This window comes from Gracilinanus agilis, chromosome 3, assembly GCF_016433145.1.
Source record: "Gracilinanus agilis isolate LMUSP501 chromosome 3, AgileGrace, whole genome shotgun sequence".
NCBI lineage: Eukaryota > Metazoa > Chordata > Mammalia > Didelphimorphia > Didelphidae > Gracilinanus > Gracilinanus agilis.
In genome coordinates, this window is record NC_058132.1 from 640,108,911 (window position 1) to 640,132,699 (window position 23,789).

At 58.4% G+C, this 23,789-nt stretch overlaps 1 protein-coding gene across 1 annotated transcript in view; it reads left to right on the plus strand.

The window, feature by feature from the left end:
• Positions 1–23,789, plus strand: part of ZZEF1 (zinc finger ZZ-type and EF-hand domain containing 1) — a 67,853-nt gene that overhangs the window by 16,550 nt on the left and 27,514 nt on the right. The window contains exons 7-34 of the mRNA XM_044669491.1: positions 266–382; positions 1,741–1,919; positions 2,614–2,712; positions 3,915–4,006; positions 4,909–5,057; positions 5,472–5,583; positions 6,133–6,345; positions 6,635–6,735; positions 6,845–7,026; positions 7,316–7,449; positions 9,927–9,997; positions 10,501–10,615; positions 12,851–13,010; positions 13,465–13,586; positions 13,680–13,805; positions 14,330–14,493; positions 14,593–14,674; positions 15,053–15,251; positions 15,746–15,894; positions 16,751–16,991; positions 18,114–18,193; positions 18,470–18,563; positions 19,342–19,825; positions 20,114–20,278; positions 20,480–20,599; positions 21,255–21,416; positions 23,296–23,425; positions 23,536–23,674. Of these exons, the coding sequence (XP_044525426.1) occupies positions 266–382; positions 1,741–1,919; positions 2,614–2,712; positions 3,915–4,006; positions 4,909–5,057; positions 5,472–5,583; positions 6,133–6,345; positions 6,635–6,735; positions 6,845–7,026; positions 7,316–7,449; positions 9,927–9,997; positions 10,501–10,615; positions 12,851–13,010; positions 13,465–13,586; positions 13,680–13,805; positions 14,330–14,493; positions 14,593–14,674; positions 15,053–15,251; positions 15,746–15,894; positions 16,751–16,991; positions 18,114–18,193; positions 18,470–18,563; positions 19,342–19,825; positions 20,114–20,278; positions 20,480–20,599; positions 21,255–21,416; positions 23,296–23,425; positions 23,536–23,674 (4,181 nt within the window). The remainder of the gene's footprint in view (positions 1–265; positions 383–1,740; positions 1,920–2,613; positions 2,713–3,914; positions 4,007–4,908; positions 5,058–5,471; positions 5,584–6,132; positions 6,346–6,634; positions 6,736–6,844; positions 7,027–7,315; positions 7,450–9,926; positions 9,998–10,500; positions 10,616–12,850; positions 13,011–13,464; positions 13,587–13,679; positions 13,806–14,329; positions 14,494–14,592; positions 14,675–15,052; positions 15,252–15,745; positions 15,895–16,750; positions 16,992–18,113; positions 18,194–18,469; positions 18,564–19,341; positions 19,826–20,113; positions 20,279–20,479; positions 20,600–21,254; positions 21,417–23,295; positions 23,426–23,535; positions 23,675–23,789) is intronic.

The window sequence follows — 23,789 nt, forward strand, 5'->3', positions numbered from 1 at the left end:
GTGGGGATTCCTCTGGATGAGGACTCTGGGATCCTTGGGGCACCTTTGGGCCTAAAGCCCTTGCTTTGGAGCCTCATTGCTGGAGCCTCTTTGGATTTCTGGAGTGTTCGCTGCAGGCGGGGCCCCAACAGGCCTTCCAGGCAGGACCTTTTGGGCGAAAGACGGCCTTAGTGGATGGAGAGCGGCCGTCATCCTGCCGGCTATCTTGCGGGCCGAGGAGAGCCCCTCGCTCAGCCCGACCTCCCTGGTCTGCTTCTCCGTCCAGGAAGGCTCTGCAGCACATGCCTCCGCTGTCTCTCTCGCCGGCGTCGACCGATGGGGCCAGCTTCCTGTCGCCCAGCGTGTTAGGCGAAGTGGACAGCTTCCTGGTGAGGATAACCAGGTAGGTGTTCTGTGGTGCCTTGAGCTCCCAGAGAACATCCTGGAGGTTTGGGGCCGGCCCCCAGCCCTAGTCATTGGCCTGGAAGGATGAGATCATTGTCTCTTGTCATCCCTTTCCGAATAAATAACCTTGCAGGAGGACGAGGACCCCCCTCTTGGTTAGCAGTGACTGTCCAGTGTCCAGCACGTCTAACAGTGACTGGCAGGTGACCACAGTGAGGGAGGAGACCCCAGGACGTCCTACATGTCTGTATCTCTGTAGAGTCCTTAGGAAATCTTTAGCACGCCCCTGAGTTGCAGCCTGGTGCACCCCGAATTTGGTGAGGGTTTTGGCTCCAAGTGAGAAAAACTTAGGAACACAGCCTGGAGGGCTTCAGGGAGAGGCTGACCGCTCTGTGGGGCCATGGGAGAAGGGTTTCTGGCCTTCAGTGATGGATTTCCAAGGCCGGGACCCCTCCCCCTCTCCTGGCCCACCCTGCAGGAGTTGGTATCCACCCCGTCTCTCCTTGTCTCTTGTCAGAGCCCGCCACTCTGCATCGCCAGCCCTAGTCATCTTTTATTTGGAACCCTCACTTTCTGTCTTCGTGTATCAGTCGGTTCCTAGCGGCAGGGCTGGCAGTGGGGGTTAACTGACTTGTCCAGGGTCACACATTGAGAACGTGCCCGAGGCCAGATACACGCCCAGGATTTCCTGCCTTTAGACCTGGCACTCTATCCACTAAGCCACCCAGCTGCCCCCTACCCTGTCTTCCAGAAGCACCAGAGATCTGACCACGTCAGGGCTTAGAGGGGTGCCCTGTGTGGGACTGAACCCTAGTCCTCACTGGCCTTTCTAGCCCAGGTTCGGCTGACTCCTCTGTGTGTCGCCCAATCCCGCCATGGTCCCTTCTTCCACCCAAGGCTGACTGTGTGACCATCCTTCCCTCGCCTGCAGGGCTCTGCCTGGAAGGAAGGCCCTCTCTCCCTCCAGACCGAACTAAACCCAGTGGAGTCATGTCTTCCTCGCCTCTGGGAAGCCTTTGCCAACGTCCCCTCCGCCCCAGCCCCTAGTTTATTCCCTCCGTCCTCCCCTTAGGGCGGTGGACGGTGCCCAGGAGCAGGGGGCCTGCCACAAGCAGGGCTTTTCAGTCAGGTGGAATTAGGTTTGGGGTAAAACGCCCCTTCAGGGTTTTGGGGAATTGGCCCTTTGCTGCTTCTCTTGGAGATCACGAGTTTCCCCTCGCAGGGGCCGTGGGTTCTGAAGAGGCCACCAGCGTGTACCCCAAAGGCCTCGGCCGTCTCTGCCGTCTTCCACACGCTGGCCGGCCTTTTGCCATGAATCACAGCTAGTGCTTTCTCCCCTTCTCTCTTGGTTTCCAGTTGCTCAGCCAAGCCGGAGGTGGAGCTGACCCTGCTGGCCTTCGCTCTGGCCAGAGGGAGTATTGCCAAAGTGCTCAGCTCACTGTGCGCCATCACCGACCGCCTGGACACCCCCTACCAGGCCTCAGGCCTCATTTCTTCCATGGCCACCGTTCGACAGAATCTGCTTTACAAATATGGTAACTGTTCTAGCCAGGAGTTTCCCGACTTTCCCCAGAAGCCCAAGTTCTTGGAAACGGGGCCTCTGCTGGGACTGTGCCAGGTACCTGCCTGCTCATGGAGGTGACCCTTCCAGGAGGGCTGGTCAGTTTGTTCAGGTTAAGAGGGATGGGATGGGTACCAGGAGGGCCATCTTCCTGGGGGTGCCCAGCCACTCCTCTGGCCTGGCCCAAAGCAAACTGCTGGGAGGAGAGGGGTCCAGCACCCCACAGGGAGCTCACGAGCCAGGGCCCATGGCCTGAATGAGCCATTCATCGGTGCCCCACAATCATGTTGAGCCCAGGCACATCTGTCAGCGGCAGGGTCTGCCCCCATTTTGCTGTGGCCTCTCTCGTGCTGTCAGCCGGGCAGAGCATCCGGCCCAGGGACCTTCATCCCCTCACACACAGATCAGCAGATTTCAGGGCTCTCAGCAGAGCTTCCTTGAAAGAAAGGCCCAGGCCAAAGCCAGCACCGTCTGGTGCCCTTCACTGCACAGCGAGCAGGTTTCCCTGGGCAGAGGCAGCGGCCGCACCCTCCTACTGGAAGGGCGAGGAGCCCGGCTCCGGCTCTCCCCCCCTCCTAGTTTAAATGGGCTTGTTCTGGTGCGGCTGTCGCCCCGGCATGCCAGCCCACTTACCTGGGAGATGTGACCAGCTCTCTTTGCTCGGTCAGGCAGAATCCTGCAGCCGACACTTCAGGCATGTGACGTCAAAGGGAAGGGAGAGAAGTCGGGACCGGAGAACCTTTTGGCTGAACCTTGGACAGGAGATGGTGAGTCCCCGCTGGCCTGTGGTGATCCAGAAAGAGGGCAGAAGCCCACTTGGGTGCTAGGAGATCGCCAGAAGCTTCACGTGCCTGACCTGGGGCAAAGTCAGGGCTTTCCTCAGTCACGTGAGGGGCCCCAGGGGTGCCCTCACTTCCCTTCTTTCATACACCTCCATCCTGGGTCTCACTGACCCTTGTAAGATGGCCAAATGGAAGAATTGGCTGGGAAATGGAAGTCAGCAAGTGGTCCTCCAGCTGGCTTGGAGCCCCTCCACAGGGGTCAGCTCTCCTTGTTGCCCAGCCTGCCTTGACCTCAGGCCTAAAGCAGGACTCTGGGGCAGAAGGGTCTGGTGACTGACTCTGGCCTCTGAGCTCCCTTCCAGCTGTCTCCCTGCCATGGGGGTGCCCCTGGGCTTCTGGCAGTGGGCCAGCCTGGATGGCTTCTGCTGTCCTGAGTGCTGACTTGGTCCAGGGCGCTCGGCCTTGAGCCTGTCCGCCTTCTCATTTGCCATCTCCCGTCTCCTCCGGCACCAAGTCTGAGGCCGAGAGCCCTCGCCAGAAGAGACAGGCTTTGGCTTGCTGCACGTCCTGGTACTTGGCCTGGGGCTTGGCAGGTGCTTTCCTTCTTCCGGCGGGGGCCCTCCCAGACAGCATTTGTCTGTCTTGCCAGAGGCAGCCCAGAAACCTTATTCGAACTGGCTCTTATTTCTAAACCTTTCCCTTCTATCTCAGAGTGACACTGAATATTGGCTCCAAGGCAGAAGAGTGGTAGGGGCCAGGCAGTGGGGGTTAGGTGACTTGTCCAAGGTCACACAGCTGAGCAGTGTCTGAAGTTCTGGGTCTCCAGGCCTGGCTTTCTGTCCACTGACTGAACTGCCCAGCTGCCCCCTGCTGTACAGTCCTTTTGGGTTCTGACCATTATGCTGCCCACCCACTTGTGTGTGCTCTTCACATTTGGTGGAATCCTTCAAGGGAGACTGACTCCTCTGTGTGGAGGGCTCGGTGCCGAGGCTGATGGCAGGGGGACTCATCTGGGGCGAGGGGGGAGCAATGCTCCCATCTAATACAGGAGAGCCAGGAGCCATTGTGCCAGGTCCTTAGGGCAGAAGGGGTTTCCTCCCCCTCACAGTTCTGCCCCAGGAAGGTGGGAGGTGGCCAGCGGGCTCACCCTGCCAGGCGGCCCTTCCACCTTTTTGTTTTGTTGTCAGGTTTTCTTACAGAGACGGGCAAGACCAGGGCGAGCGTCATCTTCTCGACGGGCACAGAGGCTTCCTTCCAGGTCACCCAGTTGAGAATCAAGGTATCTGTCTGCTTTTGTCATCAAGCGGGTGGGACCGAGTTAGAGAGGAGCCAGCTTCCCACTGCTCTGGCTCGGGGCCAGGGCATTGCTCCGTAGCACCGTCTGTCACCAGCAAGGTGGTGTGGGCATGGACGGGCTCTAGGCTCTTCAGGTGTATCCTGAGAAGAGGGGCCGGCCGGTGCCTCCACCGTGGGCAGAGGAGCAGGGCCTTTACCCTTGGCCTTTTGCCCCAGAAAGAGCAGGGCTAGCGGCCAAGCTGGACTCGGCCAATGGCACCAGCAGGTGTCGTGTTTGGGGGTGATGTCCACCATTGCTTTTCCACAAAAGCGGTTTGTGGTGCAGGACCAGGGGAGGGTAAAGGAAGGAGCCCTGGCCCCCAGAAGCCCAAGATCCTTCTTCTGACTGGACATGAGACTCCTCTCTCATCGAAGTGGGCCGGGTCCCCTGGGCAGGCCCATTGTTCTTTGATGTTTATTCTGCGACTTCATGATGCCCCTCCTGCCTGGGGCCTCCCGGCACCAAGGTCTTGGCGTGGCTGGAGAGAAGGGTCCGATGCGCATCTCATGAAGGACTCCGTCGCCCCGGCAGATTCATTTGCCTAGTGCTGTCAGAACATCATCTCGTTTGAGCCCCCCGGCGCCCTGTGGCCCCTAACCAATCCGTGCCTTGGCGCGTCCAAGCAAAGCTCAGTTTGGCCCAGAAGAGAAGGAAAGGAGTTTCCTTTGTGAGAAGTCGTGGCCCAAATGGGCCTTTTAAGCATCCCTTGAGATGTTTCTTCTGTTGAAAAATGGAAACTCGTTGGGGAATCAGACCAGTTTGAACAGTTCTACTTCGGGTTGGGTTTCTGGCCAAAGCAGGATCGTTTCACCCTCCTCCTTTGCCCGTCTTTCTCCCCTTTCCAGGTGCGACGAGGTGGCATCGGGGCCCAGTGCGGGCTGGTGTTTGCTTACAATTCTGCCTCTGAAAAATTTCACGCAGAAGAGCACTTCAAGAGATTTGAGAAATATGACACGTGGAAGCTTTCTGAGTTTAGGCAGTTTCTAAAAAGCAGGTGAGGAAGCAGGAAACAGCCAAAAGCCCATGAGCTTGAATGGGCTGGCATTGATTATTACATAGGCAACAGCGCCTCCTTTGGGGGAACATGGAAAAGGGGGCGATGCTATTGGAGCCCTCATTTGGGAGGATGGGAGCTGAGAACTGACTTTCCATAGTTTCGCTACATAAATTTGCTACCAGGGGCTCATCCGGGCCGAGTTGGGACATCAAGGCTGACGTGGATGCCCATCTTTGCCCGTTGGCTTGGCAAGAGCTAGGCTCTGTCTCTGTCTTCTTCTCTCCCTCCCTCTCTGTCTCCGTCTCCCTGTCTTTGTCCCCCTCGCCCCCCATCTCTGTCTCTAACTCCCTAACACGTGCCTGTGACATGCGTGAGCTGGGCCATGCCTGACCCTTCTCGTGGCACTCCTAGGATGGGCAGCTCCTCCGCAGTCCTCGGGGAGGACGAACCCGCTGGCTGGTTTGAGGCCGAGGAAGACTGGGACGAAGTGGAGGTGAAGATGAATTGTTGCCGTGTTGCCAAGGTGAGGCCTGCATGGCACCGGGTTGCCGAGTCCTCCTGCCCCAAGCAGAGCTCAGTTTGCCCCTGTACATCGGGCCGGGTAACGGACCTCAAAGCAGAGAAGGCCTGAGGAAGTCTGCTTAGAGGGTCAGCCTGGTGATGGGTGCCCTGGCTGGGTCCGAGGCTATGAGACCCGGAACCCATATTCGTGAAGCCCCTGCCCTGCGGTGAATCAGTCTGGGGTAGGGGCTCTCCTATGGTAGGCATCCACTTTGGGGGGCTACCCGAGGGCACTCGAATGTACTTAGAGCTCCTGCAGCCCCTCAAGTCTGTGGACCAGCTCTGAGGGCAGGAGTCCTTTGTGCATGGAGCAGGTGGTGGCTCTCAGGACCCTCCCCCCCCCCCCCATCCCCCTGGGAACGAAGCACCAAGAGCCGGGGCCCCTGCTCCCAACTAAGCTGGACGTGTCCGGGGGTCTCTGAGCCCCAGGCTCCCCTTTCACAAAGTGCTAAGGCCCCTCCAGGACACACAGGCCTTTCTCAAAACTCCCTTCTGCCTGCATTGGTTCTAGTATCTGATGGTGAAGTTCTTATGCACACGGCGAGAGACAGCCGAGCGCCTGGGCGTCCAAGGCCTGAGTGTCTATGGCTACCTGCGCCCCACAGCTGTGGAGCTTGGCACGAGCGCGGACTGTGCTAGCTGCGACCCCGAGGCCGACCACATCTGCGGGATGACCCTGCTCCTGAAGACGCTTTCCTTCATCCAGCAGCTGGCCCAGGACCTGGTAGGGTGCCAGGAGTGTAGGAGGCAGCTCCCATGGGGCTATGAGGATTGAGGTGGCCAGCAGCTGGCATGAACAGAGCCCAGGGGATTGGGGATGGAGCCTAGCAGAAGAGGCCTCCCTGCTGGGCTGGGCTTGGGCCAGCCTGAGAGAACCAGGCCTGGGAGCTCTTTTCAAAGCCCGCCGAGTGGAAGGTGATTGGCACAGCGAGCTTCCTCTCCCAGCCGAGGCGCCGCTCTATTTCTGGCCCTCTTTGAACCATGTCTTCTTTCTCATCTTTACGAAACTTAAGGCACGGCAGAAAGAAAGCAGGTTCAAGCATAAACCCCTGCTGGACATGGCTGGCCTCAGCCTGCAGCTCTTCTGGAGCTTTTACAGCCGATTGGAGTCCAGGTGAGTCATCCCCTTCTTTGGGGGCTGCCCTGGAGCTCGTGGGAGGAGGGGGCACAATGTGCAGCGGCCTTGGGCCCTCAGCCACCCAACAGTCTCTTCTTCTTCCTAGGCCCAGAGAAGAGTGTGTCCTGGCCCGGACCCTGCTGCTGCAGCTTCTCCAGAGCTGTTTGTCTGACCTCACGGTGGATCCACAGCCCCCAACAGGCCAGGGCTCCCCGCCGAGGGAGAAGCCTGAGAGCAGCTGTGGCGTAAAGACTGCCCCGGAGGAGCTCTACGCACACCTGTGCCAAGGTAGTCGGGGGCTCCTGCTCCCCCTGCCCTTTGGCTCTGTCTTTGGCACCCAGGTGGCAGGGGACAGCAATGGCAAGCGTCCATCTAGGCTGCTGCTTGCCATGCTTTAGGGGCTGTGGCTGGTCCCCGTCTCTGCTTTAGAGCCATCCACCTCGGGCTGGTGGAGTCCTCATAAACTAGACGGTGCCAAGGCAGTGCCCAGGAGGGCCTTTGTATTGGTGGCATATTCTTGTAGCAAAGGAGCCGGCCACATGCCCACCTCCCTCCTTCCTCCCTTGGTTTGTGTCAGTGGTGGACCAGGACGCTAACGACTCTCTGCCAGCAAAGAGACTCCAAGAAGAAGTGAGAAACACGCTTCTCCAAGGAGCCGCCGTCTTCTTCCCCGATGGCCGTGCCCGGCGCCGCCACCTTTTTGCCATGATGGTGAGTCGGGCCCCACAGCAGGCTGGGTCTTTTCCCTGCTCTGTCGGCCAGGGGTTCCGGAGCATCTTCGGTTGTGGGTGCTGGGAAACCTGCCACGTTCCATGTCGTGGGGGGACTCGAGTGACTGCGGGACAGACCTGAAAGGGCTTTTGGAAGGGAGTGGGCTCTTTGTTCATGCCAAAGAAAGTGGCCAGTCTGCCTGCGCGTCTCCTGGACTGTCCCAGAGCCTTCCCAGGGGTCTCCCAGCCTGCCTTGGCCTCCCCCCCTTCATGTACTTTGGGACGCTCTCTGTTCCCTGGAGCATCAGGACTTGCTTGTTCTTCTGCCTTCCTGGCCTTGTTGTCGATTGCCCTCAGACCTCACGAGTGCTACGGGGAAGGGGAGATGTCTGTTTCTCAGCTCCCCCGATTGTCTGGATAGTCTGGGCCTGTGAGTCCCAGAGGCCCGAGCAGAATGCATGTTTTTCCCCAGGCCCATCCGTCCTGCTTCCCTGCTGATGGCCTTCCCTGGGCTTCGCCCCGGATCCTTGGCCGAGCCTCGCTGCATGACTCCCATAAGATCCCTCCATCGCGGCCTCTACCTTTGTCCAGGCCTCGCCCCCACCATGGTCCGCCTAGTTTAGGGTTGTCCCCGGGGCTCCCCTCGACTCAAGGGCTTCTTCTCGCTCCATGATGCATTTCAGAAAACCTATTGCTTTCCTCTGGAACACTGAGGAGCCCGGAGCTCCCCTACCCAGGCCTCAGGGTCCCCAGGTCTTTCCAGGATCGTCCTTTGCTTCTCAGGAGAGTGCCACCCCAGACTCGGGTCTTGCTGTCCTGCTGGCCACGCACGGATGGTTCTCCGTCTCTCCTGCCCTCTTGGGAGGTCGGGAGGCCATTGCAGGCCTGACATCTCGGCAGTCTCAGACTTCCTCCCTCTTGTCCTCCATTACTCTCTTTCTGGTTCTGTCTCCTTTGACAGAGGCTGGGTTTCTAAGCACCTCAGCCATTCTGGGGGCTCCAGACTCCTCCCATCCAGCCCCCCACTACTCTCTGGTCCCATTGCTTGGCCTCTCCTCATTTGGCAGTCCGTGGCTCAAGGGGCAGAGGTGCAGAGAGTTCTCTTTCAGTCCCAGGCTGGTGCGGGCAACAAGTCAGGCATCATTGCCCTTCTTTGCCCACTTAGTTTGGGTGCCCTCAAATGCAGAACATCAGTTCTGGTGAATCATGATTTGGGGGCAGTTCAAGGGAGTCAGAAGAAATAGTCTCACCAGTCACATGACCCCAGAGTCCCTGCCACCCGTCTGCCCTTCCCCCAGCAGCCAGACCGCTTTCCTCCACGCATTGGTCTGACACATCGCTTCTGGTGACCAAGCTCCCGCAGCACCCCTGTGCTCAGCCCTCCTCTGCCCCTTTCCTCTGGCCTTGGTCCCTTTTTCCTCTCGAATTACTTGTCTTGATCTTTGAAAAAGAAAGAACCTTCCTGGGCAGTTTTCTCAGTTTCAAAATGTAGATATAAGGCAAGTTTTGCCTTGGTTTTTCTGAGCTCTAACTTACATGGGTGCCCGAGGGCTCATGCCAAGCGATTTTGGAGCCCTGATGGACTTGGGCAGAAAAGCCCTAGGGGCAGCCCTTTTGGCTTCTTTGAGGAGCCTGGCATCCCCGTGGGGATAGGAGGGCTAAGCATGCCCGGGGTGGGGGCTGGGGCAGAGCTGGGCCATAGGGTGGATGGATGGACATGGAGCCCATCTCGGTTATCTCAAGTGACCAGTTGGGGATGGTGCAGCCCCCGTGCCTTGGCATTATTGTTTGGACCAGAGACCCAAGCAGGACAGAAAAGATCTAGCTGTTTCACTTACCGTGTGTGGGTTTGTACACACATGTTGGGATGGGGTGGAGGGGCCAGTGCACGAGGTGGCTAAGCAGTCAGTGAGAACACTTGTTGCCAGCAGGGTGGTACAAGGATGCCTGTGAGCACTAGAACCCTTGAGGGTCGGGGACCTCAGAAACCGGGTGAAATCTCCTTCGGGACATTGGGTGAAGGGATGTGGGCAGCGTCACAGGTTATCCCCCTCTGTCTTCTTTCTGTTTCTCCCCATGGCCACCTCCTGACGTGTGAAACCCGTTGCCTGCATTGTCAAAAAGCAAATCCGGCTCCCAAAGAGCTCTGTTTTGGAGGCTGTGGTGGTAGCCACAGCACACCTGCCTGCCTCTTAGTGTCTGGGACTTTCCAGAGAAGAATTGGGGTGTAGAAAGGCCCCCATGACCTCCCAGAGCTCAGTGCACTTGGTCATTGGCATGAACTGAGATGCCGCCCATCCACTGTAGTACCCATGGGCACTTGGGCAAATACTCGACATCATTTTTCTTGAGGGTCTGCTTTCGGGCCTGGGTCTCCCATTGGCAGGTGGCAGGCTGGCATCCAGGGGGTTCTCTGTGAGTCTGCTGGGGAGGTGGGGGCATGGATTTGGTCTGAAAGTCATCCTTTTGGTTTCCCAGAAGAACGTCACGGAACAGGAGCAGAAGCCATCAGCCCATCTCACCTTCCGGTCCTTGTGTTCGTATTTCAGGCAAGTTTCCCTTTTGTCCGGGTCTTCCCCAAGGGCCGGCCTCGCAGCTTTGGGGAAATGAGCCATTGTCCCTGGGGAACTGCACCTCTAATGGGATAGGCTTCTGCCAGGGCACCCTCATCTCCAGCATAGGCAGGCCCAGGGCCTTCTGCCAAGCCTTGCCCACAGGGCATGGGCAGCCCTCCTAGACCTGGTGGCAGACCAGGCAGGAGAAGCACTGTCGTGGCAGAGCGAGTGGGCCCTCTCTGGGCTTGCTTCCTTCTTGCCCTCCCTGTCCCAGCTGACATTCCCCCAGTGGATGGAGTGGAGTCTGGGGGGGCCCGTTCCCCCTACTCATTGCCACTTGCTGAGTGGCTTGGGATGTCCTCCTCTTGCGTCCACCCCCAGGGAAGTGGAGAAGCACTTTGGTCTTGTCTTTCCTTTCTGGCCCTGAGCTTAAAGGGTGACCCGATGGCAGGCGGTGAGGAGGGACCCTGGTCACGAGGCTCCTTGTGCCATTACAGTGGCTGTGATCCCGGGGGCCTGCTGCTGCTCCCTGAGAAGGGAGGCACCGAGGGGCTGGACGTGCAGGAAGCGCTGGCGGTCATGGACACCCTGCAGGCAGCTGCTGCCAGAGAGGTACTTCTCTTTGCCATGGGCCGTCTTTGGCAGTGAAGGGCTTTCAGTCTTCTGTATCATGGGGCTTTAGGTCAGCACAGGATCGGTGCCACCTACAGGCGCACCTGGGTATCTGGAGGCACCCCTCCAGATCACTGCAAGAGGGGCCCTTCAAAGGAAGCTTCAGCATTTTACACCCCCCCCCCCCAAAGGGTTTTAGCTGGCCCTTGGTTGAGTGACCACTTGCCCACCCCATCTATGACAGACCTTGTTTATTCCTGGGGTGGCACAAGGGATGCTTGGCTCTGGGCCTGACTGTCAGGACGTCCGTGGGGAAACGAGCTGTGGGTGGAAGTTGTCCAGCAGGTAGCCAAAAGCAGAAGGAGGAGGAAAAGGGGCTGAAGGGCCAGCTTGGCCCTCGGCCTGAGCTGTCTCAGGCTGGCCCTCTTCTTGTTTGTCCTCCCTCGGCTGCTATGCAGCTGTGACTGAAAGTCTTGGGGCCCTGAAGACGTCAGGGTGAACCCTGTGGGTGGGTGCAGGGAAGAGGACGGGAAGGCACAGCCATGGGTGCCTGGATGAATTAGCAAATGAAAGCGTCAGGCTGAGGACTGTCTGGGTTGGACTTCAGAATTGGCTGCTCTGCGGCTTCAGACCAGAGGGGCAGAGCAAGAGCTTGCTGGAGCCCGAGCCCAGAAAGGCCCGTCTACACTGGAAGGCACGCAGACGTGCCGGCCTCCTCGGCCCCACTCTGCCTTGTGCGTGTCTCTTTTTAGAAACAGTTTTTAACGTTTGCTTTCTGCCATTTTGCCGTCCAAATTCTGTCCCTGCCTCCCTTCCTCCATCCTGTCAGAGGTGGGCCGCAGTGCAGGCTGTTAGACATGGGCTGCCTCGCAGTGCCTGCGCCCATATTCCTCCCGTTGCGAGAGAAAAGACAGATCACCATCCGAGGGAAAACTCAGGAAGGAGATCAAGGGAAGGACGACACGCTTCCTTCTGTGGCAGGGGACAGAGTCTCTCGGAACCTGGCACCCTTCAGAGCCTCAGCAGCAAGCGTGTGAAGCATTTACAGGCAAACTAGTCTCGGCTCTCTCATAAGATGCCACGTTGGTTGTGTTTTTAGTATCTCCGATGCCAGCTCCCCTGAGAACTTGTCTTTGAAGGCCCCCTCGGGCCCCATCTCTCCAGATCCACTTCTGCTTCCTCCTCTTGGCCTCCCCCTGCCAGTCTTTGTAATGCTATTCCTTTCACCCAGAAGGGCTCCCCTTTTCCCTGTTTCTCCACAAGGCCATTTTGTTTCAGCTCCCTTCTCTGGCCATGGATGCTAGTTCCCCAAGGCCTGGATGGCACCTTAGGTTGCACCCTGATTGCCCTGTCCCTTCCCCAGCTTCATGTCCTCAACTGGCACCTGGAGAACACGAAGGCAGGACGGAGGTGTGCGTTTCTGTGTTGTGCTTGAGTAGTTCCTAGAAAGGGGTTCTAGAAGCTTGTGGTCTAGGCCCTGCCCCCCAACTGCAGCCCACTCCCCGCTGATGCAGCTCCTCGTGGCCAGCTTTCTCCTGGCGTCTGGGCCTCTTTTGGACTTACTCCATCGTTCCCACTTCTGCCCCCCTGGGCCTCCCTCTCTTCTGCTTGGGCTCCTCCTCAGTTCAGCAGATGGCACAAACTTTAGGCCCCCCCTTGCCTCATTACTCTCCTCTGGACACTTCCCAGCACGTCAGGGGTCTCTGTAGAAGGTGGCAGCCAGGAGCAAGGACGGCCCCCTCTCTCTCCCAGTGTGGCTTTCCAAGAACAGTTCACCCAGTATTCCACCAAGGGCCATCCCTGGAATTGCCTTCTGAAGTGCTTGGCACGGACTTCCCTTTCGGCTCCAGGCAGGAGGCTTTGTGGCGATTGGCCCAGGCCAGGGAAGCCCCCTGTGAGGGGCAGGGCTGTCCTCACGAGTGGGGTCTGCCACGGGTGGGGCTAGAGGCCGGATGCTCAGGCGGCAAGGACAGACGTGACAGCCTTCGGTCAGGGAGGACGCTGAAGCGTCTCCACAGTCACGGGCAGGATAAGGGCTGGGAAGCCAGGGAGGCCAATAGGCTTCACAGAGATGTGGAAGCTGACCTTGGAAGCGGACCGGGAGTTGTTGGAGTGAAGCGGGGAGGAGGCCGGCTCCGGCCTGTGGCCCCAGGCTCTCCTGTGTCCGATCCAGCTTGTTCTCTCGGCTTGGTCGCTGCCCAGTAGTGACCCTGCCCCGTCGCTCCTCTCGTGCAGTGTGACATGCTGATGCTGGGTACGGCCCAAGGGGAGAGCAGTCCGGCCTTGTTCTCCCTGTTCTGGTCTGTGCAGGGGAGCCTGCTGTCCTGGTGTTACTTGCAGTTCAAGGGCAATGAGCCACGTGCCAAGAAGCTGGCTGCAGAGATGGTGGAGAGATGTGAGTTGGAGCCGTCCCCCCGAGCCCAGACAGGTGGCAGTGTGAGCTGGGAGCTGGCTTGCACCTGTACCCGCTTCTCGTCTCGAGGGCCCCGGGCTCCCCAGACCCTGCCTTCCCATCATCCCCAGGTTCCGTGGCATGCTTGACCCACTGGGACAGTCCTGCCCCACAGACATAGGTGGCCCATGGGCGAGCATTAGGCTCCTCCTTGTCTCCCGAACTGAGGCCCGAGACGGCGTGTGGGAACGAAGGCCCTGAGCCGAGTGTCCTACACGGTCTCCACACACGGAGTATCAGGACGCTGTGGCTCTTCTCCCCTTGCCGGCCTCAGATTCCTGCTCTCCCGAATGGAGAGCCCAGAGAGCAGCTTGCCCGCTCGCACCCGCTTCCCTCCCTCGGGGATGGGCTGTCCCTGTGGCTGAAATGTTGAATTATTCTCCTTTCCTTTTGTTAGATGTGGGACAATTCCTGGCTAGCATGAGAATAGCTTTGCGGTCACTTTTGTCCCAGTACAGTGGAAAAAAAATAGTAGAAAAATTGTGTAACTCTGTGTTTGCCATGGCCACTCGTCAGCTGGTGAGTACCCAGGGCAGCCCTTCTCACTGTCCACTCTCGCGCTGGCCGTCGCTGGCTCCGGTGACAGACGGCTTCTCTCCTGGCCCTTTGCAGGTCATCTTCCTCCTGGACTTCTGCACCTTAGACCTCCCCCATCTGACGCTCTTGAAGGAGTTCAGCACCTTGACGGAGCTGCTGAAGAGCCTTTGTGGCGACCCCGACGGAGGAGGGCCCAATAAAGTAACTTCAGCCCCTTGGTTCTCCTCCTGGGCTCTGGCCTCAGCTTTCTTGGAGGCGATCTCAGAGTGTGCCTGCCAAAAGCTGTCCCCCCTCCACCCTTAGGGGCAGCCACGTCGGCATTTGATCAGTCAGACCCAAAAGATGTCCCTAGCGGCTTCTCCCTCTGCCCCCACCCCCCACTCCGGCCCCATAAGGGCTCTGAGGTGCCAGAGAGACAGGGCTTCTGGCAGAAAGCTTCTAGGGAAGCCGGGGTGCCTTTCAGAGGATTCCTGCCCAGTGTTAGAGCCTGGCATGAAGTTGCGTGGCTAAAGCGTCGCTCTCCTTCTGTTCCTTTCCGAGTGGAGAGCTTCAGCTGCCTCGATGGGGCCGCGTGTGGGCATCCAGGGCCTCCTGGAGCGGGGAGCGGGTGTCTGCGGGCCCCGAGGCAGGTGGGCGTGCGGGGACCAGCAGAGCCCACTCCTGGTGTCTAGTTGCCCCAAGGCCCGGGTGACAGGCACTCTCTTGGGTGTTTCTTGGTCTAGAAGGACATGGAAACTTGGCAGCAGGAGCAGCCTGTGGTGTTGAACACGTGGACCATGGAGTCGGCTCACAACTATGAGAACAACTGCCACGAGGTGGCCGTCTTCGTGAGCCCCGGGGCCACCTCTTTCGAGGTTGTGTTTGACGACAAGTGTGAAACGGAGACTAGGTCAGCGCGGCCCCCTCCCTCCCTTCATGCCCACCTGCCCTGCCCTGCCCTGCGGGGAGAGAAGGGCCCTGGCCGTGACGAAAGGCGTTACCTCCGCAGGTATGATTACCTGGAGTTCACTGACGCCCGAGGGGTCAAGACGCGCTATGACACGAAGGTTGGCACAGACAAGTGGCCCAAGGTGAGTGTCGGGCGCCGGCTCTCGGCGGAGCAGTGGAGAAGGAGCGATCGGCCAGAGGGCGAGATGGGCCACTTGGCTGGCGTCAGAGGCCAAGGGCTAGCCATTAGCTTCTGGGAGGTGGCCAGGGGCCCTGGACCTCCCAACAAGAGGGTCTGGGGCCAAACCGTGTATACCAGGGAGACCCATGCTGTCAGCCAAGTGGTCTGTGATTTTTGGACCGGATGAGGAGTGGTCCTGGGGCAGGAGACATGCTGGGACCACTGTGTCCTCCTCCTCCTTCAGGGCAGGGTTGAGGCTGTGGACCTGGAGGAGTCCAGGTGCTCTCGGGGAAGGCCGCTCGCTTAGGCATGTGGCTGGCTATCTGTCGTTGCTCTCTAGAAGGTGACCTTTAAGGCAGGGCCCCGGCTGCACTTTCTCTTCCACTCGGACAGCAGCAACAACGAGTGGGGCTACAAGTTCACTGTCACGGCGTACGGCCTGCCAGACGTGGCCATTTCCTGGGGCTTGGACCTTCAGCTCCTCGTCTCCAGACTGATGGGACGCCTGGCTTCCCAGTGCTTGTCCCTGAAGCCTGACCGTAAGTGTTTCCCTGCTCGCCCGTCCTGCCCACGCCAGTGCGCTCCTGGTCAGCTCGGTAATCACCGAGTGCAGAGGGCGGGGACAGGGGCTGCTGCCTTCCAGGTTCTTGTGGCTTGTCCCGGAGCGAAGTTCTCTGAAGTGACCTCTCTGCAACGTGTCCCTGCTTTGGGGTCGCTTTGTGCACCCCTCACAGGCTCGTGGGCTACTCAGCAGGTCCCTCTCGGAGTAACAACCCTGTGAGAACCTCCTAGTTTGCAACATATCCAGGAAAGGCCCGGGCCTCAGTGAGAATCCCAGCTCCACTCCTGACCGGTTGTGTGGCCCTTGACAAGTCCTTTCCCCACTGTGGGCTCAAGAGAGACCCTGGGAACCCGGGGCGAGGCCTTCTCGAGCGCCCGCCACGGACCACTCGCTGTCAGGCGCCTTCTCCTCTGATGCACTGAGCACTAGGGAAGGGCGAAGGATCCTGAGAGCTGGTCTTCTCTTTTTCAGAGTTGGGCTCTGACGTGGGCCTGCCCCCGGCCAAAGTGGCCTCCGTCCTCCATTCCCCTTTGTGGAAATCTGTCTTTAGGCACCAGCTGTGCCCACAGGAGGCTCCAGGAGCCTGTGGGCCCACTCTCCCAACCCCGGATGGCAAAGAGGTATCCATAGTGGAAGGGGCTTTTCCTGGGCCCGTGGGAGGGAGCTTCCCCACTCTGTGCTAGCATCGGGGGCCCTCGGCCTCCCACTCGACGGCTCTTTGAAGGTACACTTCAGTCCGGCCCCCACCTCCTCCATCCTTGTGCCTTAGCTGAGGCTCAGGCTCTTTGTAGTGCCTGAAGCCCAGTGAGCACTTGTAAATGGGGATGGACGGACAGATGGTTTTTACCTCTGAAGGGAAGGCTGCTAGGGCTGCTGACAACCCCCTCTGCGCCTTGCCCCCCATCTCTAGGGCTGCTGGGCTGGCTGAAGGGCCTCCCCGCCACCTCTCTTGAGCTTTGGTCCCTGCGGCAGTGTCTCCAATTGGAAGAACTCCCCTGTTGGGGTCACATCAGTCACCATTTGTCCAGCCTGCCTGCCTTCACTTCCCCAGGGTCCCCTTCAGGCAGGGTGGCCGCTGTCCCAGTGACCCAGCTCCCAGAGTCGGTGTCCACACCTGTGACATCACCCTCCCCTCCCGGACTTGTTCCCGCTCCTGAAGAAGCCTCCCTCCAGGGCCAGGCCGTGTGCTGCCCACCAGAAGGCTTCCAAGTTACTGGCATCCAGACCGGCCGCTGTAGTCATTTCTCTGTGTGTGCCACTTGTGCCACTGCCGTCTCCTTCCACTCACCCAGATTGAGCTCCCCCAGAACATCCAATTATCCTCACCCCAAGTGCTCCCTGAGCCTTGACTGCTGGGCTGATGCCTGCCTCTAGCTGCTGCCCCAACATACAGCTGTCTTTGGGGCCCGAATGGTGGCATGAGCTGTGGCTCCCGAGCCCGGAGTTAATCTGCCCCGGTTGTGTCTCGCTTTCCAGAGTCCGAGCGCTCAGGCCGATGCCTGCCGCGATTTGCTCCTAGACTTCGCAGAGTCGGCTCCTGCCCAGGCCTCGAGTGGGCAGACCTCCGAGCTCGTCCAAGGCCTCGTCCAGGCATGCAGAAGACAAGCCCCGCAGACCGACCGAGTCGCCAGTTCTGCTGTCGATGGGGCCGTGAATGCCACGTTTGCTGCCTTGGTGTATCTCACGCCACAGTTGTATGAGAAGCTGCAGAGATATGGTAACTGTCCCCTCCTGGCATCGGGCCGGGCCATGCCAGGCCACTGTGCTCCAGGGGACTCCCGAAGCCAGCGGCCTCCCTCCATGCCGCTGCGAGGTCGCAGGTCATTGCTGTCCTCTGTGCCAGGCGGTGCCATGGGGAGGGCCCTGGACAAAGCTATAAACCCCTTCCTGGTCATTTTCTTAGGACTTCAGACAGAAGCATTTACTTCCCCCCATTTCTAGAATCTTAAAGTGCCAGAGAGGAGGCGCCTGAGGATCGGGGGGGGGGGAGTGCCCCCAGGCCACGTGGAGTATCTGAGCCTAGAAATAGGACCCGATGCTTTCCTAGCCCTAGGCTGGAGATGCTCAGGAGGGGTCCTTAGGGCATACCAGGGCACCTGGCATTGCTCCCAGAATGGCCTGTGTCCTCGGGGTACCATCTAGCTGGTGAGTCCCAGTTCCCTGGTGGCCTGAAGAGCCGTGCCCCCCCGTGCCACCCTGGCGGAGTCTGAGCCCAGGAGCCTGGAAGAGTAGAGGGCAGGGAGTACTCCACACACCCCCTAACTCCTAGAGCCCCTCGCACACATGACTTAATGCCCCAAAGGCTCTTACTGTCTAATGGGTCAGAGTCCCTGTGTCTGCTGACCGTGACTTGAAGGGCTCAGAAGTGAGTGCGAGGGAGGGGTCCTGGCTAGGAGACACTCCTTTCTCTCAAGGTCACATGTTCCCCGGGTGCCTGGAAAGGGCATGAGCGGGGGGCACCTGGAGGCCTGGTGACCCCGTCCCAAATGGAGGGGCGAGAACCAGGAGTAGAACAGGTGGTAGCTACGAGTCTAGCGAAGGGTACGAGGGAGGCACGCCTGCGAATGACAGGCCTGGGAATGGTCTCCTGAAGAAGAGATGGGACAGACCCGGCAGTGGAGATCGTTTTCTGTTTTGTCTGAAAGGCCTCGGACCTGGGGAGGGTCCCCATGGCCAAGGGGCGAGCCTGTTTCAGGCCCACAGCGCCGCAGTGGGGGGCTCCTGCTGCGTCCACAGCCAGTGAAGGTTTTCACCAAGTGTGCCATCCCAGGGGTTGCGGGCACACAGGCGGGAGAGGCAGGGCTGCCTGGTTCCAGAATCCCTCCTCTTCTCTCCCCAGTTAGCAGCGGAGGCCAGGTGGCGCTGAGTGAGGACTTTGCCCAGGTATACGCCCTGGCCGATGGGATCAGGATATGGATGGTAAGATGGCACTTGGGGCAAGCATGGGGCCGCCTTCGTGGCCCCTCCTGGCTCTCTGCTGCCTCTTTGGAGGGGGCGGGTGTCCCTTTGGTCTCAGAGGAGTTTAAACAAACTGCACCTTGACTGCTCTGTGTCAAGGCTTGGAGGATGCCATTAAGGCCCCTCTCTTTAGCCATCCAGCTCCTGGGCTGCTGAAAGGCTCTGGTTTGGGGATTGCTCTCCTTATTAAGTGGCCCCTGCTGGATGCGAATGACCCGGATCAACTCCTCTTCCCAGTTAGAAATGAAGCAGAAATTCCTGCTGGACAAGGGAGACGAGGTGGAAGGAGAGCCAGGTGCCGAGATGCGCGAGGTGAATCCAGAGAACCTGGGTGAGTGTCCTTCCAGAATGACTTGGCAGGGTCCTTGGGCTGCCTGGCATGAGGGCAGGAAGTCTGACCAGGCAGAAAGAATTTGGATGCCCGCTGTCTGGAGTGGCAAAAGATCTGGTCTCACTGTTAATAGTTGATTGAGTGCGTTTATTAGACGCCTTCTGTATGGAAAGCGCCAGACGCAGCTTTGGTGATAGATGAGACGACTGGCTGTCCTTGGCATTTGGGGCCTGATTTGGACCCAGAGGAGTGGGAAGAGAATGGAGGTGGTCAGAAGCAAGTGTAAGGGGTCTGTGTGGGATTCTGTGCAGGAACCGGAGAGGGAAGGGCACGAGCATTTAAGAGCTTCCAGTGTGCCTGGCACTGTGCCAAGGAAGAGGTGGCAGAGATTCAGAGCTAAGCAGGAGAGAGAGATGGAGTCCTGGAGGAGGCAGTGCAGGGAATGGCAGGAAGGAAAGAGAAGGGTGGCCCTCCAGGGGAAATGGGGGAGACTAGGTACCCAGGGCAGTGACTAGGGAGGGGCAGCGTGAGGCCAGAGTGGTGCCATTAGACCAGGAGGAGCTCTTTGGCTGTTTCTGGCAGTGGCCAGAGATGGAAGGACCAGCAGAGATGCCTGATCTTCTGGCTGAGCCCAGAGGGATGGAAGGAGGAGGAAGGGGCAGCACGAGGCCAGAATGGTGCCACCATGATGGGCGTCATTGGCCCTCAGTGCAGGGGTGAGCTCCCTGGCTGTTCGTTTCACACTTCAGCTCTAATTGGTCGTCTTTTTCCTGCTTAGCCAAACAGTGTGTTCAGAAGAGTCTTTTGCTACTTCGGTTTGTGCCTAAGGGAGCGAGGCCCAGAGGAGGTCCTTGGGACAGGTTGGCAAGTCAAGATGAAGCTGCCCCCCTCCAGCCACAGGGGGCTGGGCAGAAGGCAGGCTGTGTGGTAGAAGAGTACTTCCAAGCCTCAGAGGGGTCTCCTGCTGTGGGGCCTGAGAGCCCTAGCCCGGGAGGACCCCTGAAGAAAGGGCACGACCCCCCCTTTCAGCAGGCCGAACCGTCTCCTGGGAAACTCCTGGAAAGAAGCATTTCACAGCCAGAAGATGTAGCTTCTCCTCCGTCCACACCAACCCGCAAACCAGGCTTCAGCCGGGGCCGCCTGAGGCTCCTGTCTTTCAGGTCCATGGAGGAGGCCAGGCCAGTGGCCACAGTGACCGAGAAATATCCCTGCCTCAAGGACGTGATGGACTTCATTAAAGACCAGACTCTCTCCCACGACAGGTGAGCATGATGGAGCTGGGCTCCAGCCAGGTATTGGGGAGCCCAGGAAGCCTCTCCCACAGTGGGCAGGCGGGCCTGGGCCTGCTCCTGCACTTCAGGATGGCCTTCAGGGCTGCGGGCCAGCCTTATACTCTGGCAGGCCCTTCTTGGGTATTGACCGTGGTATGTAAGACTCAGAGCCATTTTCTCCTTTCACCTGGGGGGCTTCTCTGTATCTGGAGAGACCGTGCCTAGTGAGCAGGCCGAGCACAAGCCGTCTGCCACTTCCTGGTCCTATTTGTCCCCCAGCATCTTGAAGGTTCTTTCTTTGAAGAAGGCCCAAGCGCAGGGAATCTTGGACGTCCTGAAGACAATCCAGCAGTGCCTGGAGCCCCTCGGGCAGCCTCACTGCTTCCATCCTGCCTGTCTCCTCTTCTTGCTGGAGCTTCTCAGCTGCCAGAAAGACTTTGCTGAGTGAGTCCCGGGGTCTTGCCTCTGGTCCCCTGCCCCCCGTCCTCCACAGCGCTGGGCTTTGGGCTCTTTGGGATTAGCATTTAAGTCTCACAAGACATGCTGGGCCACCTGCTTCCTTGGGGCTCTCTCTGGAAGCCATGCCAGGTGCTGCTTTCTAAGTCTCCCAAGTGACCAGGGTGGCCTGTGTCTATGTGTTTCTAGCTACTTCGAGCACTTAGAAGGCTGCGGGGCAGAGCTACACAGAGAAATCCGACGCTCTTACCATCAGCTCGTCCGGTTCTTAGTGGATGCCGTGAAGGGGTTTGGCGACCTGGAGGACAGGTAGGGGAAGCTGCAGTGCCCACCACCGATGCTGTCCAGACAGTCTGAAAGGAAATCAGCCCTTCCAGGCCTTCTCCTGTAGGGAGAAACCCAGGCTCCCATCTCGCCCCTGGCATCTCACTCCCTGGGGGAACTCGGACAGACCCATGCCCTCAAGGTTGCTGCCAGCTGTGCCCTAGTCAGGGAGACTTCCAGTTGGTATTCCAGCTGATTGTTAACTCGGGGCATTCGTATGGCTAGGCTAGAAGGCATTTATTTGGGACCATCCTCAATAGGTTTCTTGGCTTGTCACAATATACACCTCGGGCGCTCTTTTGGGTAGAGCAGTGGTTAGACAAATTGTCTTGGCATCAAAGGGGACTAAACTGGACATGGTTTGAGGTTTTTTGGGTTTTGTTAGACTTTGGGAAGCCCCAGTGGCGTCCCCGTGCCCGTGAAGGATGTGGGGGCTCCTGAAGTGGAGAAAGACTAGAGCTGAGTAGGGCCCACCCTAAGCCTGACACCGAGGTAGCGAGTCCCTAGGAACTGCGGAGCTGGCTTCTGTGCCAGTTGGTAGTGGGTTTGGGCCTGGGAGAGGGGGAGAGATCTATCCCTCCTCATTCCACCCCCCCAGCAAATCTTTGTTCTTCTGACAATGATCTCCCGGCATTCTCAGGGCCCTGCTCCCTGCCTTGTCCTGCGTTCAGGCGTCCTTGCTCCATCTTCTGGATATGGGCTGGGAACCCGGTGATCTCCCCTTCTTGGTGGACATCCACTTGCCAGAGTTGCTCATGACAATGTCACAGGAAAATATCAGTCTTCATGACAGTGTGATTTGGTGAGTGTGTGCCATGTCTGCCATTGGAAAACGGGCCCCTCTGTGGGACGAGTGGGAGGCAGCACTGCCACGGGATGGGGGCAGCTTCCACTGAGTCTGGAGCAGCCCGTCTTTGGGGGCTGTCGGAGGGGTGGGGTGGAAGGAGGGGGGCTGGGCAGCCAACAGGGAAGCCAGTGGTTGTGTGAGATGTTAGCAGCTAAGCTTTTGCCTTACCTAGCCAGAAGCAGCAGCTGTCAGAAACTCCTTTTACCATCCTTGAGTTTGCAGAGTCAATGGGGTTAGGGGGTCGGGGGGCCCGTCCCAACCTTCGCCTTCTCTTGCTGTGCCTCCCTGTCAGCTCTTGGCTAAAGGGGGGCAGTCGGGCATCATCACTCTCCGAGCTTCTGCTTCACCTCAGGACAGCTGGCATTCTTCCTCCCATAGATCAGGCACCTCACCCAGTGCCTCAGTCGGCGTAGTCAAAGCGCATCACATTCATTTCTTTCCGAGTGCTCGTTCCTAGTACCAGGAATGCTTGTGTGGGAGCTGGCACCAAGGCAGAGCCCACGAGGTGGCCCATCTTCCCCTTTGGAGGCTGCTTTAACTGGGAGAAAGGCTTTCTTTGATTTGTCTGTCTGTGGCCTCCCTGCTCTTCCTGGGTCTTGGTTCTGCCCTGATGGGCTTGTGGCCATGCAAAGATGTCCCCTTTCCTTCCCCTTGACATCAGGTCATCCTGGAAAGGCAGAGGAATTGGCTTTGGCCACATCCAGGTTCCTCCACTCTTCACCTCTCCAGGTCTGGAGCATTGGCCTGCCCGTCTGGCTGCTCCTCAGTCTCCTTTGCACCAGCCATGAGTGCCCCACAGGGTTCTGTCCTGGGCCCTCTTTCCATAGCTTCTCTCTGTGTAATCTCTCCAGCTCCCATGGTAAAGGGACCAGCTCAGCACTGACTGATGATGCTTCCGCATCTGACGCTTTCCTTGTACAGGCATCCCCCGGTAGTTCAGGTCTTCATTTGCTTTCCTCTTAGCAATTGCAGCATCCACCTAAAGGTGGGCCGCTAGGTGGCTGCTGTGAATGTATAGTGCTGGGCTGGTGCCAGGAAGACCTGAGTTCAAATCCAGTCTCAGACACTTTCTAACTGAATGACCCTGGGCAAATCCCTTCACTCCACCTGCCTCAGTTTCCTCATCTGTAAAATGAGCTGGACAGGGGGCAGCTGGGTAGCTCAGTGGATAGAGAGTCAGGCCTAGAGACGGGAGGTCCTAGGTTCAAATCTGGCCTCCGACACTTCCCAGCTGTGTGACCCTGGGCAGCCCATTGCCCACCCTTACCACTCTTCCGCCTAGGAGCCAATACACAGAGGTTAAGGGTTTAAAAAAAATAATGAGCTGGAGAAGAGAATGGCAGACCATTGCAGTATCTTTGCTGAGAAGATCTCAAATGGGGTCTTGAAGAGTCAGACACAACTGAACGACGATAGACTTAATTGGCTTTCTGAACTCAAGAGCGCTCCTTTCTGATGTTCCCTCCCCGCAGCGGGCAGAGTTGTATTCCTAGAGCAAAGGTCTGGTTGTGTTAATCCCCTACTTGACAAACGTCATCGGCTCCCTAGCCTTGGGAATTCCCTTTTGCATTCTCAGCAGTCCAGGCAAACTGCCTCCCTCCCATTCCTCATAGGCCCTTATCTCCACCTCTCAGCATCCCTCATTAACTCCAAAGTTCAGAACATCTCTCTTCTGGGCAGGGGGGAGGGGCGGCTTTACACTTATTTCGTATAGACTTCTAGGATTCATGTTTTCAGCTCTGATAGAATGGAAGCCTTGTGAGGGCAGGGACGGTTTAGTTGATCCTTTCTCCTTTGAGCTTAATAAATGCATTAGAGCTTTCTGTCTTTTCAGCCAGTGGAGCGAAGAAGATGAAATTGCTGACTACAAGCAGACGTCAGAGTGGATGGACGAGTGCCAGGATGGGATGTTTGAAGCCTGGTATGAGAAGATCTCCCAGATGGACCCCGAAAAGCAAAGGAAAGTATGTATTGCCCAGGGTGGGGTGGGGAGAGCGGCAGTCCCCGGTGCCTGAAAACCCCAGGAAATGCGTGTGGCTGCTCCCCTCAGTTGTCTGTGTCTTTGGCATCCCAGATGCACATGTTCATTGCCCGGTACTGTGACCTGCTGAACGTGGACATCTCATGTGACGGGTGTGATGAGATCGCTCCCTGGCATCGCTACCGCTGCCTTCAGTGCCACGACATGGATCTCTGCAAGACTTGTTTCCTGGGTAGGGTTCCCCAGCCTGGGGCTGTGGAGACAGGAGTGGGTGGGAGCAGGATGTTCTGTTCCACGCCTCTCCCTCTTCCTCCCTCCTCCTCCATCCCTTCCACACAGTAGGCTGT